At 40.1% G+C, this 15,454-nt stretch overlaps 1 protein-coding gene across 1 annotated transcript in view; it reads left to right on the top strand.

Moving 5' to 3' along the window:
- The window catches only part of LOC306759536 (protein diaphanous homolog 3-like), a gene marked incomplete at both ends in the record, with an annotated part of 164,955 nt that extends 153,038 nt beyond the window's left edge, over positions 1–11,917 (top strand). Inside the window, one exon of the mRNA XM_079245205.1 lies at positions 11,550–11,917. Coding sequence (XP_079101331.1) covers positions 11,550–11,917 — 368 coding nt within the window. The remainder of the gene's footprint in view (positions 1–11,549) is intronic.
- Positions 11,918–15,454: the final 3,537 nt, after the last annotated feature.

The raw sequence follows: 15,454 nt of genomic DNA, 5'->3' as shown, positions 1-15,454 counted from the left end.
CACTAATTCTGTTTATGAAATTATAGATATCATGGGAAATGGATGTGTATCACTACTTCAAAGTCAAATATAAAACTTGCAGAGTTTTTCTATATTTTCATAGTTTGAACGTACACTCAAGCTTCTATACTTTTTCTTGTGTGCACTTTCTGTTTTGATGAGTCGTGTTGATTTTTTTTTTGATTTTTTTTTTTTTTATTTAAGTTAGGGTCTGGACCACTTTGATCTGACCGAGTTGTTGCGAGGCAGAGAGAGGCGGGAAATGTTGAAGCCTGTCTTGTGTAATTTTACTCTATTTTGACACATCACTTTTTTTTTTTTTTTTAACTTTATGAATTGAGACACAAGTCGCATTTCGCTGTTGCAAGGGAACTAAGAACTATCTCTTCTTGCCTGGTGGTCTGTGTGATTCTCCAGGAAGAGATGAGGTTGGAGGACAGCTGAGGGGTGAGAGTAAGTGCACCAACAAAGAAGAATAAGAAAAGAAAAGGAATATAGCCTGATTGTCAGGCAGTGGGACAGAAAAAGAAAGTGAATTAGATTTTTAAAAAAAAGAGGCATGAAGAAGGGTACAGTTGTTTGAAAGAGCGAAACCTGTGTTGATGGAGACGGGCTGGTTACCAGATGGCTTTTGTCAGGAAGAGAAAGGGGAACAGAGAGAGGGAAAATGCTTAAGAGATGGTGGCTGATGTGGCTGTCTGTAATGCGATATGGCAGTTGCGATTTTATTTTTAGGACACAAGGCCCCAGAACGATAGGTTTTATAGGGTTTTGAGTGGGTTGATCTTTTTAAATATTCAACTTCAATGAAATATGGAGCATGACTCCAGGCTGTTTGGAATTCATAAGTCTGTTTGGCAGGACTGGCCCTGCATATTGAGAGCTGTCAGAGTTGGCCTGAGTGTTAAACATGAGCCCTCAGCTGGCAGTGCAAACAATGGCAGAGAGGAAACACCTTAGAGGGAATAAAGGAGACAAAGAATAAAAATCTTATATTGGACGTAGAAATATTTAATCAGCTTCTTAATGTAAAGAGGAGGGATGATTCTGTTGCATGTTGCAAACATGGGCTTGTATTCTTCTCACCCAAAGGAAGTGGTGGTGCTGCATAATTTAGGGATCATTTGTTCTTTTTGTGTTCAACTGAGAATATAAAATTGAAGAAAAGAAGAAAAAGATGTTTAAACGTATTTCCGTTAAATTGAATTTATGTTCAAGTCAACAGTAGTGAATGTAATAAATGCGAGTGTGTGTCGGCCATGGCGGGCCTTTGGCGGCACATGATTTAATTTAATTAGTAAGAAAATAAACATCAATATGTTTTCATTTTCTCAACAGTGTTTCAGAAAACATTAAATGTTAAATTTAGTTTCATAAACAGATATAGACTTTTATATGGTATTCACTGCTTTACGTTGCCATGGATACAGTGAATAAAGACTGTGTGCAGCAACATAAACCCATTTGTAAGTTTGCTTAAATAACCATATACTGTTACTATACTGACAACCTCCTGGCCAGTCAATCTATTGTTCATCTTTATTTAACCACAATCTGGAATAGAAGTGTGCCTAAAGTTCTTATGTCTTCCTGATCATGCAAAACATTGACACTTTAGAAAAACAAGAGGCGATGTTTTTAGCATACGTTACACAGCGACCGCATCCATGTACAGGAACAGCAGATGTAGAACCTGCTTGGGGCCTAATTGTTACACTGCAAGAAAGAAGCTGCAATGCTTAATTTCTCCCACTGGATTTTCTCAGACCACTTCCTGGTTTTGTTTTTAATTTTTAGCAGCAGTCTGAGCTGTATGTTGGCTCAGCAGCAACTCAAATGCTCCTGAGATATGTCCAAAGCACTATTAGCAACTTATTTTTAGTAAATACGGTAAATCACTCATACAAATCCAGTATCTTGACAGGAAAAATGCACAAGCAGTGTAAAACATTAATTAATTTTCTTTTTGAACTGTAAACATAAAATATGTTGCTGCATTTTGCTCCAAGAAAAAAACTTAAGTTCTTTATATCAAACTTTTTTTTTTTTTTTTTTTTTAATGAAAGCATGATTAAAATTGTCTCAGGATTACAGAACCCTCTTTCGGATTACCAGCTGAGTTCTTCGCTGCAGTTTCAGCCTACAACAAAGCGGGAGTCCATCGGCTGCGCATCGTATAAACTCCTAAGTCAACAGCTTTAATAATCCATGGAGCCGACTGATTGAAAGCTAACACAGAAATGTATTCTCCTGTCTGTTTGTCGGAGACTGCGTTTGCGATTGTGTTTTAGCTTCATGGTTTGATGCATGTAAAGGATCAATATTATCCTCTCTCTGTGTGTGACAGGTGTACACTGCTGGAGAAAGCAACTGATAGAAACCCTTAGTTAGTGTGAAGTCGCTGAGGAAAAATACATATGTATTAGGCGAGGACTGCTGGGGATATTTACCAGCAGTAACCACACAAACAACAACAGGTAGCAGAGCCTGAAACCCAGACATGTTTAATTCATGCCAGATGCCGCAGAGTACACCGCCTATGCGGCTGTATTTGTGAAATAGCCAGCGCTTATTGAGTGAAGACTATTTATGTGTCTGCTTTGTATGTGTTTGCTTCAGTGCGGCGCTGTGTCTGTCAGGTCGCCTTGCTGTGTTTACGTCTGATGTCCGCTTTTCTGTGTGTGCAGCCGACACACGGAGAGATGAGAGACCCCTGGAAGTGGTGATGTCTCTGTATAAAGGAACATTCTCAGTCCATTACCCTGCATGTAGATATAATTACTTTAAAGCAGGAGTTAGAGCCTGGCTCGCCATGACCATCTGCCAGGTGTGTTTCCTCTTTGTGCTACAGACAAAACTATTTGTTCATATTGTTAATAATTAAACCTTTTTTTTGTTTTTACACCAGTTATTACAAATTGCACATTTGCGTGGTTGCTGGCCATGCCCCCGACGTACGACCCAGTTTTTTAATACCTTGACCCATTTTGCAGAGATGTACATCTGTTTTACATTTCCGCTAGAACATTAGAATAGTGTTCAGTTTAATTTTGCTCACTAGCAAAACAACGCCTTTTTAAAAAGCTTGTACGAGCACACGTGTCATCATGTCATTGACATGTAGTGTCGTGCAAAACAGCCCAACTTTCCAAATGAAAGTGAAGACCGATCCAGTGATCCTTGAGACTGAAGCTTTGTGTTATAATTGTATCATAGTCTGTTCACAATTGAGCATCTTGTGCAATGTGAGTCGATATGAGCTGGGTAGCAGTACCAGTGGCAGGGAAGCAGGCTCGCTTTTGAAGCGCTGTTGGATCCACCAAGGCATGCTAACGCAATGTCATGCTTGGCTGCAGCTCACAGTGGCTTGGGTTCAATCTGAGGGGCAGAGGACTTGAGGGACATCCAGCTCAGCTCTTTCATCACCCTTATTGGATTTAGGCAGCAAACCACCCCAACAACACTTCCAACTCCCTGCTCACTTGGTCATGTACTTCTGATATGGGCAAACACACTGTATATGGATATGCTCACACTTAAATGCTCTCATTTACACATATTGAACATGTGTGAATGTAAACATTTCTGTCTTGTGTGTCCATTTAGAAAATTCTGACAAGGATGTAGTCATAGAGGGTGACCTATAAATGTCAGGGAATTGCCCCCATTCTCTACTATGAACCACTAACCCAGACTCCACACATGGTGGTCATACATCTCCAGACTGATCAGCACTACGGTCACCATATTTAATTCATGGTTTACTTTAATTATTGTATTGTCAGTGAATATTAGTCTCCCAAACACTACAAGACAAGTTAAAGTTTTGCTACTTGTTTAATCTCTTCTGAAAAGCATGTGCAGTGTGTGTGTGTGTGTGTGTGTGTGTGTGTGTGTGTGTGTGTGTGTGAGAGAGAATGACCAACACTCTCCCCAAATTAAATGTATTTCTGTCAGGCCTGATAAGACGTGCTATACACTCCTTATTACTTTTATTAAAGCCAGTGTCATTGCTTTAATTAGTAAACATCAAATTTAATTTAAGATCAAATATAGAGCTTGACAGTGTTGTTTTTCTTTTCAAGTTTTTTATTTTTATTTTTTATGTCCAAATTAAGCGGACAATAAAAAAAAAAAAAAAGTAGGACACTAGAAATGGCCCACGATGTGTTTTCTTCACAAAACAGCAAAAGTAGTGATGTTTTGGAGGAAACGTCAGAAAAAAGGGGTGTTAAATAGTAGGACTGTGACAATATGCTTTCGTCCCGATTCGATTCCCTTTTTTGGGTGCCGATTTGTTTTTAATTGCAATTCTCACCATTTTTAGATATTGCTGATTTTTGGAGATTGAAAACAACAAAAAAAATGTATAAAACTTTTTTTGTTTGTGGTTTTTCCTGATTTCAATTAGGAAAAAAAGAAACAGTAGCCCAGTGTTCCTCATTGCGCGGTTTTGCGGTTCGCGAACTTCAGGCGGCTCACTGACTCTTGACTTGCGGCTCATGAAACAACCACTGGCTTTCTGAAAATGCTTTCTAAACAAATCATAATGATCCCCAACGGTGCAGTTCTTCTCCACAAACAAGAGCTGCAGGCTGCTCACAAAAACGTTGCTGTCGTAACGGCCCTAACTGACCCTGTCAGAGTTGCCAGTTTTGGCTAATTTCAGCTGCTCTGAACTCTATTAAAGAGCTGCTCCGTCGGTAGCTCCACATATATATATTGAAAAAGAAACGGCCACATTTATAAGGCATTATAGTATTTTTTACCATACTGTTGCATAAGAACGCCATCACTCCGTGCAATGTTAACGATTCCTTGCTAAAAAGCTGAAATGTTTCTCATTAGGCAACATAGCAGGTTGGGGGCTCTCCTCTTGTCTTAGTATATTGAGTGCTGCTCTTGTTGAATTAACAGTGAGGAGCACTGCAGTAGCCAGACCATCATTCTGCTGCTAGAATGCCCAAAAACACAAGTGAAGAGATCAATAAAAACAATAAAAATAACAAAAAATTCATAATGCATTTTTATTTATTTGAAAAAAACTTTTTTTTTTTTTAACAAAAAATTTGATATTTTAACCAAAAAAAATCTATTTTAAAATTGTGAGGCAAAAATCGTGTTTTTGATTTTTTGATTCGATCTTCCCACCCCTATTAAATATTCATGTAAACAGGTTGACATGCATTATACAGTAACTCAGTTCTTTATTACACTTCTGGTTTAGGAATTACATGTAGAGATTGTTCCACTGCTCTCTTTAAAATGCACATCTTCTTTCCTCTATTCTCTCGTCTTCTCTGGCTTTATAACACCCTTCTTTTGGTGCTTTATTTATGTCTTGTCCAAATTACAATCATCGCCTCCACCATCTTGGTTGGTTCTGTCTACCTTGTTATCTTCTCTCCTTTTTCTTCATTGTTTTTTTTTGTTGTTGTTATACACACAGGGAAGCTAACAAGCTGTCTGCAAGTGTTTAACTTTTACAAGTCTTGTGGAGGACACTCCCACATGGTTCACTTTGATTCCACGTAGCTCTAATATGTCGCCTCCATACACGTTTCGTTGTTGTCATATCACAGTATTATGCTTGCAGGGGGAAAAAAATAATTCAACCATCCATAATTTCACTTCAGCAATGACCTACCGTTATTCATCAAATAGGAGGAAGCTTCAAGTCTATCTTCTTCTTTTATATTTTCAGTCTTTAAAACACTTGATCTATTTTGAGTTAAAGAAAATATGAGGTAATGATGAAGTGTTTCCACTAGTTATTAGTCTTTTACAGTACTGTCAATCATAATATATTTTAAGACTTTTATATACAATTTATTCAGCATAAAAGCTGAAATTAGTTCCATTTCTTCAAGTAGTAAAATGTAATTACGAAACTTTCTTTACCTGTTTGAAACAGATTTATACTTAAGTACAACTTTTTATTATACTGTGTTTAAGGAGGCAAGGCAGCACAATAACAAGTTCACTTTACATCCACGTATTAATTCAGCAATCATATTTGTATAAATGCATAATACAGCATTTCTGAAATTACTTCAATAAAAATGAAATCAGGCTGCTTTCAGTGCTTTATAGAGCTTATTAGTGGCACAAGTCTCAGATTCATGCCGAGCTGAATGCCATTTATCTGAACTTAGATAAGTGTTTAGCAAAGGAAAAGGAAAAACTGCTTTAAATTCTAAAGTGAAATGAGATTTTACAAAAACTGCAACTACTCAGGATAGAAAAATATACTTTTTGTTTAAAATTTTCATCCTAATTCTCTTTTTATTAATTATTTCAACAAATGTAAAGGCTCCACTTTTAGATTCTCAGCTGTGAATATTTTTCATCAAAAGTATTTTGTTTAAGTTTGACAGGGGGTAAAAAAAAAAAAAAAAACAATTTAAAGACAGTGACTGTGGCTTCGGAAAGCTGTGTGAGGAAATAAATGTGAAAGCTGCGTGATTGAGGGGTTCGCTGCTCTATTCCCATTTCAAAATGTTGCACTATTTCAAAGTGTTGCTATTTGGCTGTTGTGTGTGGGTCCACTTGTAGATGCGGAAAACAGTGCAAATAGTCATCATTTAGACAGAACGTGCAGCACATTGGCAAGCCAGCTTGCCGTTTTTTTGATTTATTGCGGGTGCAGAAGTGTGCGTTTGATTTTGCTAACTTCAGCTTGTTGTGTCAGTCACTCCTCAGAAAGAGAGTGAGGGGGGGGGAAAGTCTCTTCGCTGTCTTTTCTTTTTTTATGAGTCTGCATGACTACTCACTTCTTAAAGTGATCAAATACGGCAAACTTCATAAGAGAGACTGGGTGGAAGTGACAGATGAGAGGAGAGGCTCGTCTGCATCCGTGTTTGAAGAGGCAAATGCAAATGGACCGAATGATCTGACAAGAGTAAAATGTGAATTCTTCTCTGCAGTTATTTGCAGATAGAAATACAAAGAAAGCCTCGTTTTTCTCTATCGGACAGGGCCCTTTGCATTTCAACCAAATGCCATCCTATCAGACATGTAACGAACTACCGTTGTTCCGTCTTGAAATCCCAGTGATGTTCTCAAACCGTTCATAGCAGCGATACGTCTGTTTGGTTTGAGATTTTCTTTGTCTTCTGTTCCAACTGAAGCAGAGGGCGTCGCTGGGTAAAAGGCTGGGGGCTTTGAGATTCACAGTTTAAAAGACACGTTTTATAGCAAAGCTGAAGCACGAGAAGCTCAGTGTGCCAGCTTTTTTTTTTTTCTTTTTCTTCATTTTTCCAACTTTTTTTCTTTGCTACTCACCTTCCAACAAACTAAACGGCAGTGTTGGGCTGGGGACTGGGATAGACTGATTTAGCACAATCACAACATGTCCATGGCTTAGACTTGGGGGTGTGGGGACGCTCCTACTCCCTGTCTCATGTGTTGACTGTTTTTGCCTGAGGCTATCCACAACTATTCATGTAGATGTGTTTATTGTTACCACACATGGCGGTTTGACTTTAGCAATGAGAGAAATAAAAAGATAAAGCAGAGAGAGAGAGAGAGAGTCGTGCACCGCTGACTTCAGTCTACCGCCTGCCTACGAACTTTTTCAGACATCATGAGAGTAGATAAGGGGTGAAAGGAGAGTCTCATCTGCATCAGTAGAGGCAGCAAATATAAACGGAGCAAATGATCATACATATGTAACAGAGATATGAAGGCCTGTCTGCTGCTTTTTGAAGATGGCATTGACGTGTTGCTCTCACTGCTTTATGCTGTGGGACAGGAAAAGTTTTCTAGTGAACTGCTGCGATGTTACGCACTGAAACACAAAGTCCCACACAGCTTAAGTAGGAATTTGACCCAATGAGTATGTAACATCATTTACCAGCAACTCAGCTTTTGGTGTTAGTTTTTTTTTTTTTCTTGTTTGTTTTTGCTTTTGTTAAAGAGCAATTTGGCAATAGACAAAAACTACAAATGCTACTTGTGTGCTGCTGCTCTTTGTGAAAGAAACAACCAAAACAGAAACCTTTCCATTTACAAGGACATGCACCCAATTATTGTTCATAGAGCTGGAATTGAATGCAGGACAGCGACCCTGAAATAGAGGTAAACAAGAGAGAGTTCCCAGAAATTATTTTAGAATTAGTTTCTTTTAAATGGGGTGCTTCATATTTTTTGTTTATTCATTTTCTGTTAGAAATGCTAGTGGTCGCATGAGACGGAATCTACAACCCACACAAGTGGCTCAGGTAGTGCAGCTCATCCAGGATGGCACATCAATGCCAGCTGTGGTGAGAAGGTTTGCTGTGTCTGTCAGCGTAGTGTCCAGAGCGTGGAGGCGCTACCCGGAGACATGCCAGTACATCAGGAGACGTGGAGGAGGCTGTGGGAGGGCAACAACCCAGCAGCAGGACCACTACCTCCTTCTTTGTGCAAGGAGGAACAGGAGGAGCACTGCCAGAGCCCTGCAAAATGAGCTCCACCTGGCCACAAATGTGCATGTGTCTGCTCCAACAGTCAGAAACAGACTCCATGAGGTTGGTATGAGGGCCCGACGTCCACAGGTGGGGGTTGTGCTTACAGCCCAACACTGTGAAGGACGTTTGGCATTTGCCAGAGAACACCAACATTGGCAAATTCGCCACTGGCGCCCTGTGCTTTTCATAGATGAAAGCAGGTTCACACTGAGCACATGTGACAGACGTGACAAAGTCTGGAGACGCCGTGGAGAACGTTCTGATGCCTGCAACATCCTCCAGCATGACCAGTTTGGCAGTGAGTCAGTACTGGTGTGGGGTGGGATTTCTTTGGAGGGCCGCACAGCCCTCCATGTGCTTGCCAGAGGCAGCCTGACTGCATTTGGGACCGAGATGAGATCATCAGACCCCTTGTGGGACCATATGCTGGTGCAGTTGGCCCTGGGTTCCTCCTAATGCAAGAGCCTGTAATGTGTTTTTCCACTTTAATTTGGAGTATAACTCCACATCAGACCTCCATGGGTTGATACATTTGACTTTCATTGATAATTTTTGTGTGATTTTGTTGTCAGCACATTCAACTATGGAAAGAGTAAAGTATTTAATAAAAATATTTCATTTATGCAGATCTACAACGTGTTAATTAAGTGTTCCCTACCTATCTATCTGTCTATCTGTATATAAAGGATTTAATGAAACTGTGTTGCGAGTGTGATCTGTGCAAAGTCTGGTGAGCTTCCACCAAAGCCCTACTGGCTACTGTTTTAGCTGCTGCAACAAAATACACTCAAATATGTTACTTAACTGTCAGCGGCTGAGTTGCATTCTGGGTAATGCTCTCAGCAATTTGGATCTTTTTGCTTTATTGATTTTTTTCTTTTCTTTTTCTAACTGTGCATCAGTGTTAAAAGAGCGCAATGCTAAATCAATGAAGCTCTTTTAACTTTTTGATATGAGGCCATTCAGATGGTGTAATTGACATAAAATGTGAGGTACTACCTCAGTTTATCTTAAACCTAACTTTTGTTCCAGTGGTAGGTGTTCCAGGGCTTCTTTTATCCAAAGCAAAATGGCCATAGAGCATTAAACCTCGACTCCCTCCATAAAAGAGGACACACAGTTCATGTTTAACTTTACAACCATCCAAAGGAGCAATTTGGTATCAAATTTGACTGTGCTAGCTCCCTTATAGACCCCTTTATCAGTTGTTGGTAAGAAGGAGCACAGCCTGTGAGATGAGGAATGCTTTACATCTCTCTGCCATGTTTTACAGCTTAGATGAAGAGATTTGTAAAGACGCTCGTGAAGCTTCAAAGGAAGGGGCAGTTAGGTGTCACAGGCAAGCGGAGTGAGAAGAAACTGAACTTGCCAGCACTTTGATCATGTTCACCACGAAAGGCCGTGGCCCTGTTAAGGAGAGCAGAAATGCACTTTTGGATAAAAGATCCCATTCAAGCGTGTGTATTTTCCATTTCTCTTTGAAGTGTAAATATATATCGTGTCATGATACGGCACTTTGTACTTTTTCATAACTAATAATCGTGGCTCACGCAGAGCTGAGAGTGAAATGATAATTCATGCTAATCAAGATTCACACTTGAATTGTGTCACATTGAATGTCTGATGAGGATCTGCCTGCTTCTTCTACTTCTTCCCCCAAAAGTCGGTTTTTAGATCTGTAAAGGAGACGTCGCAACGCGAATGCTTGAAAAAACGATTGATTATTCGCACGGCATCAGCTCTTGATCCAGGAGGGTTATTTGTTAAGAAAAGTGTGTGATAGTGGGACATCGCAAAGACACACACAAATGGCAAGACTGGGGGCAGATGACAGGCTTTTGGAGGGAGGACAAAGGAACAAGACGTGATAGGGAAATTGCGGAGCGAATGGACAGACGGTGGGGGGTAATTATTAGCTGTTACAATAAAGATTGCTGCAACAGGAAAATGGTAAAAAGGAAGAGATAATCTGAAAACTTGGGTCCTGTTAAAAATGCTCATCACAGCAGCCAGCATTTTGTCCGTCGCTGCCTCGTTTAGCTGGTCGTGTGAATGTGAGAGTGCCATTGTTGGCTGTCTTTGTTTAATATTGCAGTTGGGTCCCACTCGCCCGCACTCCTCCCTTTATTCTTATTTATTTGTCAGAGGTTGTGTTCAGGGACGTTCCTTGTCATTCGTCAGGGCGGCCCATAAAACACACTGTCATGACTGACTGGCCACGCTCCAAACTCATTACCGATTGGCTGACAGAGCGGCTCGCTCTGTTCTGCTCTGCTGTGTTGACTCCTGTTTGCCAGACATTTCAGGCTCAGGAAACTTTAAATGCGGCGGCGTCTTTCCTCGCGTTGCTCCTCTCAGCCTCACTGTCAAGGTCACATGAATATGGATTTGAGCCTCCCCTTCCAGAGCACACACGCTGATGATGAGGTCTGGATCTACTCAGAGGGATTGGAATTCAGAATGCAGGTCTGATTTCTGGCATCTGGGCGTCGCTCTGCTACACCGTCTACCTGCAAGTGGGGTTTAGAAGAGGAAGAAATATGGAGAGGACTTCTGTGAGAGCAAGAGCAGCAAAAGGAGAGTGGATGATGACGATAGAAACAAGGACGGTGGAGCAGAGTGGGAGTTTGTGCTGAAAGGAAAGCAGCAAAGAGACTAGGAGATTGGAAAAGGCCATCGTACAATGTGTCTGAGTTTCTGTTCCAGCCGATCAGCCGTATCCATTTCATCATAGCGAGCTGGCTGCACGCCACAGGCTGCTGCAGAGAATCCGTCCTCATCAGTGTGTGTATACACACTGTATGTGGCTATTCATCCAGAATAATAGTGTGAATACTGACCTCATGTGTATGCGTTCACATTTGTTTTGCATGCGCATATGCTTGCTTAAAATGTTCATTACTTCCTGAATACTGTTATGTTTGCTGCATTATGACTGTCGCCGCCCTTTCTCTTCACTCCCTTGCTCCTTGTAATTTAATCTGTAATCTGATTAACCTCTTTGCCTTTCATTTATTTAACGAGTCAGTCACACGTCTCCTCCTTGTCATTCTCACCGCTGCACTCACCGTTTTGTCCCCACCCCCCTCTTCTTCACAGAAAACAAGGCTCCTTTACAAAGGTCTCGCTCGCGGCAGAATGTAAATGCGAGCTCGGCGGTGGCGAAAGCTCCTCCTGCCAAGGAGGCCCGCAACGAGACTGAAGGCCATCCATCTGCAGCCAGGGTCAAGGCATCTGCGAGTTCAGAGTCAGGCCGTAGGAACAGGAATGCTCCGGGGTGTGTCTACGGGCTGGACAGAGAGAGGCTGGTGGAGAGGGAGGTGGTTAAGGTGATGGAAAAAGAGGCGGATTTCAAAGCGGAGGCTCCGGCCTTCGAGCCATCCTCCTCTGATCCTGCAGTCAGCAGCTGCGACACCAACGGAGAGGCAGATGTAGAGGCTCTGCTGGCCAAACTCAGAGCCTTGTGAGGTCCGTTTGTCAACACGGAAATAATAAACACCACATGGTGTGTTCCTGCCTCCACAGATAAAACATGATCCGAATGCTTCAAAAAACATTCTCATGGTACATTTTTTTCTTTTCTTTTTTTTTTCTTTCTCTGTAAAAGAAAAAGAAGGTTTTCAGGCTAAAATAGTCATTCCTGCTAATTATAGACATTTGTTCATCATTTTTGGTCACTTTTTGACTCCTACAAAAGTACTAATGAAGGGAACTGATTTTCAAAAGAAATACTTAAATATATCAGTGTCACAGATAATAATTCAAAAGAAAAAAAGGGACCCACTAACATTCAGTAGAATACAATGCAGCAAAATTGCCAATAGACCGTGGCTGTCCATCTCAAACATAAGGCCGTCCTTCATTCAGCAGCAGCATTGCTGCGTATGCAAAAATAAAAATAGCTTTCAAAGTAGCATTTTTACATCTTAACTACATTGTTTAGATTCGCATGTCAAGACTTTGAACATAAATCAACATTTATTTGATTTTAAACATGTTCATACATTCTTTTAAAGTTTTTTTTTTTATTTCTTTTTCTGTTTCTGTTTTTATATATATTCAGTGTCTACTCGTATGCAAAAAAAATCTAATACTATAAATATATCTATGAAAATAATATAATCCATGATTATCCTTTTGAAAAGTATTATAGTAAGATGTTATTTTGATTTTAGTCATATTAGACAGTTTCTTGTCTCTGTGTGAGATAGAACAGGTACATATGATAAGGCAAGTTGTGTTTAAGGCGTTAAAATGTGGCTACAAAGAAGCAAAATCACCAGAAAATGATGCAGTTTTTCATTTTAAACATTCCCCCTGACATTGCCCACATATTCTCTTTGTGTCTTTATTTGTATTCAATTTTATCGAAACATTAACAATAAAATGAATATTGATTCTTGTTGTCTTTGTTAAAAATCTAATGACATTTATTGTTTGTGTGCCTGTTTTTGTTGTTTTTTGTCATCAGGTAAACAGCCATACATTCACTGAGCAGAAAATATCCTCATGATGGTGATTCTGAAAGAGTGGAGAACAAACTAATTAAAACTACCTCCAGTTTTTAGTCCTCTCATTCAGCCCAACAATAACAGACTACTGGTTAGCAGCAATTAAGGATGAAAACATCCATAGTGACAATAATGGGAGTTGATCAAAAGAGTTTGCGTTATCTTTAAATTCCTCCAAGTCAGGAACCTCTTGTCTCTCGGTATGTAGATCTTCACCGGCCTTCTTCTATGTGTGTGCATCCCAAGACATGCAGCTGGGCGAGTGTGGGAGCAGCGTGTGAATTCTCTCCATCGATGTCCACTGTGCAAAATCAAGTTATCATAGACGTTATTCATTCTTAAGGTGGGAAAGTGTGCAGCTGACTTTGTATTACAACTCATGTGAATGTGGCAGTGGATCCTACAAGGCTTCATGTTCCTCAGTGCAAACCTGGTCACACAGCTAACTCAGTTTTTACATAGAATTTCTGAGTGGATTTCCTCATAAAAGGCTTCCCAATCATGTGTAGGGATAATAAAAATGCAGATTTGCATTTGGGTCTGTACATTTGGATTGTTAAATGTTCTCATTCAAATTCACAGCTGACTCCAAGCCTGTGAAGAGCATGCGTGAACTTTAACCGCTTATTTTTATTCTTGGAAAAAAAGCCGTTAAACAGCACGTCCCTGAACATATGCCGCCTTTAAAACGTAAATCAGTTGCATATGAATATACAAAGGATTAATCCCAGAAACCTCATATAATCTGAGCAGAGACAAAGCTGAGAAATCAGGGGAGGGAGAAGGCTACAGACCAGTTAACCCACTATCTGACAAGGTCTTCTCGCTGCAGCCTGGCAGCTGGTGAATATTTTCTGCGCTGGGAGCAGCACCCCATCTGGAAGAAAGCCAAAGACAAACATCTCCCCAGTGCTGCAAACAGCCGTTTGTTAGAGCAGAGCAGTTGCTTACTAAACTCCTCCAGAGACCCTCTTTCCGAGCCTCAGCTGGTTGCAGCACACCTCACTTTAAAATCAAACCGCTTTTCTATACTTTCCTTTTGTACAGATTTAACAGCAGTACAACAGGTTTCTCTCAAACAAGCTGTTTCTTTTCACTCTCACTGACAATTATCCTTTGTGTTCCCAACGCTGTTCAGCTTGCAAAGCAATGTTGTAATCTTAAAGATTTTAAACATGCTTGTTTTCTTGCCTAATAGGTTTTTTTTTTTGGTTTGTTTGTTTGTTTGTTTTTTTTTCTGAGGGTTTACCTTGATGTTACTGCTGGAAAATGAACATGCTAAACATGCTTCAAACGCACAAGCTGTGCAGGTTCATAATAATACGCCAAACACACAGATGCCAGCGTGTGTTATGAATTGTCGGATGTTTTTGCAAATTTGAGAGGTTATATAAATTGCATACAAAAGTTTGAACACCTTTGAAGCAAAGCTGTCCCTACAGCAAGCGCAATAAAACAGTGCTGCTTTAACAGCTAATGAACAAAGGGCAAACACTGACTCATTATGCACACTAAGATGAGTCAGTCATGCACATGTGTGTAACTTGACTGCAGGTTTGTAATCAGCCTCTGGATCAGAGTAAAGCTAATTAATGTCCCAAACAGAGCTTTCCGCATAAAATTGTCAGCATTTAAGGTTTAAACAAAACAACAAAAAAACATTACAGATGTCATAACTATAAATAAGTTGTATTTAGTTGCTAAAAGGTAAGAGGAAACCTCCACATGAATACAAAGATGCTTGTACTTGCTGCATAGGCTTGAAGCAAAACCAAGGTCCATGTGGGAGAATCATCAGAAGGAAATACCAAGACGTAAGTCAACATCTTACATATGCAAAGCAACATCTGGTTGTTACAGTCATGGAGTATGTTTTAGAGAAAGAAACAATTAAAATACTCTTATTTTGATTTAAAAAGCACCTTTCCAACTATAAATCATGGGGGTGGAAATATTCTGCCGTGGTTCCTGCTTTGCATCAGTTGGCGGCACGGCAAACACCGAACAGATGGGAGGAAAGAATGGATTCCACTAAATATCACATTCTGCATGTAACTGAAACTGATGAGAGGCTGGCGTCTACAGCACAACAGTGATCCAAAGCACACCTCAAAATTCACCATGAGCACGAGCTGATGCATTTGGAGCAGCCCTCAGTCCCCTGGCATCAGCCTGGTTGAAAATCTGAATCTTTTTTTTTTTTTTAAAAGAAAAAGAAAACAGCTTCAAATGTTTCCAAGCTCAAAGCAAGGAGGCTAAAAATCTTCAATCAAGAACAGTGACTTTAATTGGTTTGCTGTTATGGAATACTGCTTTACTTATGTGTCAAAGTGCTTATTCCACTGTTGGCTTTTCCTTTAGGATCTACAACAACTACATTTTGTTCCAGCATCTGTGCAGGCACATTCTTCTGAAAGGAGAAAAAACAAAAGCTAAACTCATAGATCCTGCAAAATGAGAGAAGGAGTGCATAAGGATGGAAGGATCTTGTTA

Source organism: Telmatherina bonti, assembly GCF_933228915.1.
Source record: "Telmatherina bonti genome assembly, chromosome: 1".
In the NCBI taxonomy this organism is placed as follows: domain Eukaryota; kingdom Metazoa; phylum Chordata; class Actinopteri; order Atheriniformes; family Telmatherinidae; genus Telmatherina; species Telmatherina bonti.
The sequence above is the reverse complement of the archived record's forward strand: the minus strand, read 5'-3'. Positions and strand labels throughout refer to the sequence as shown.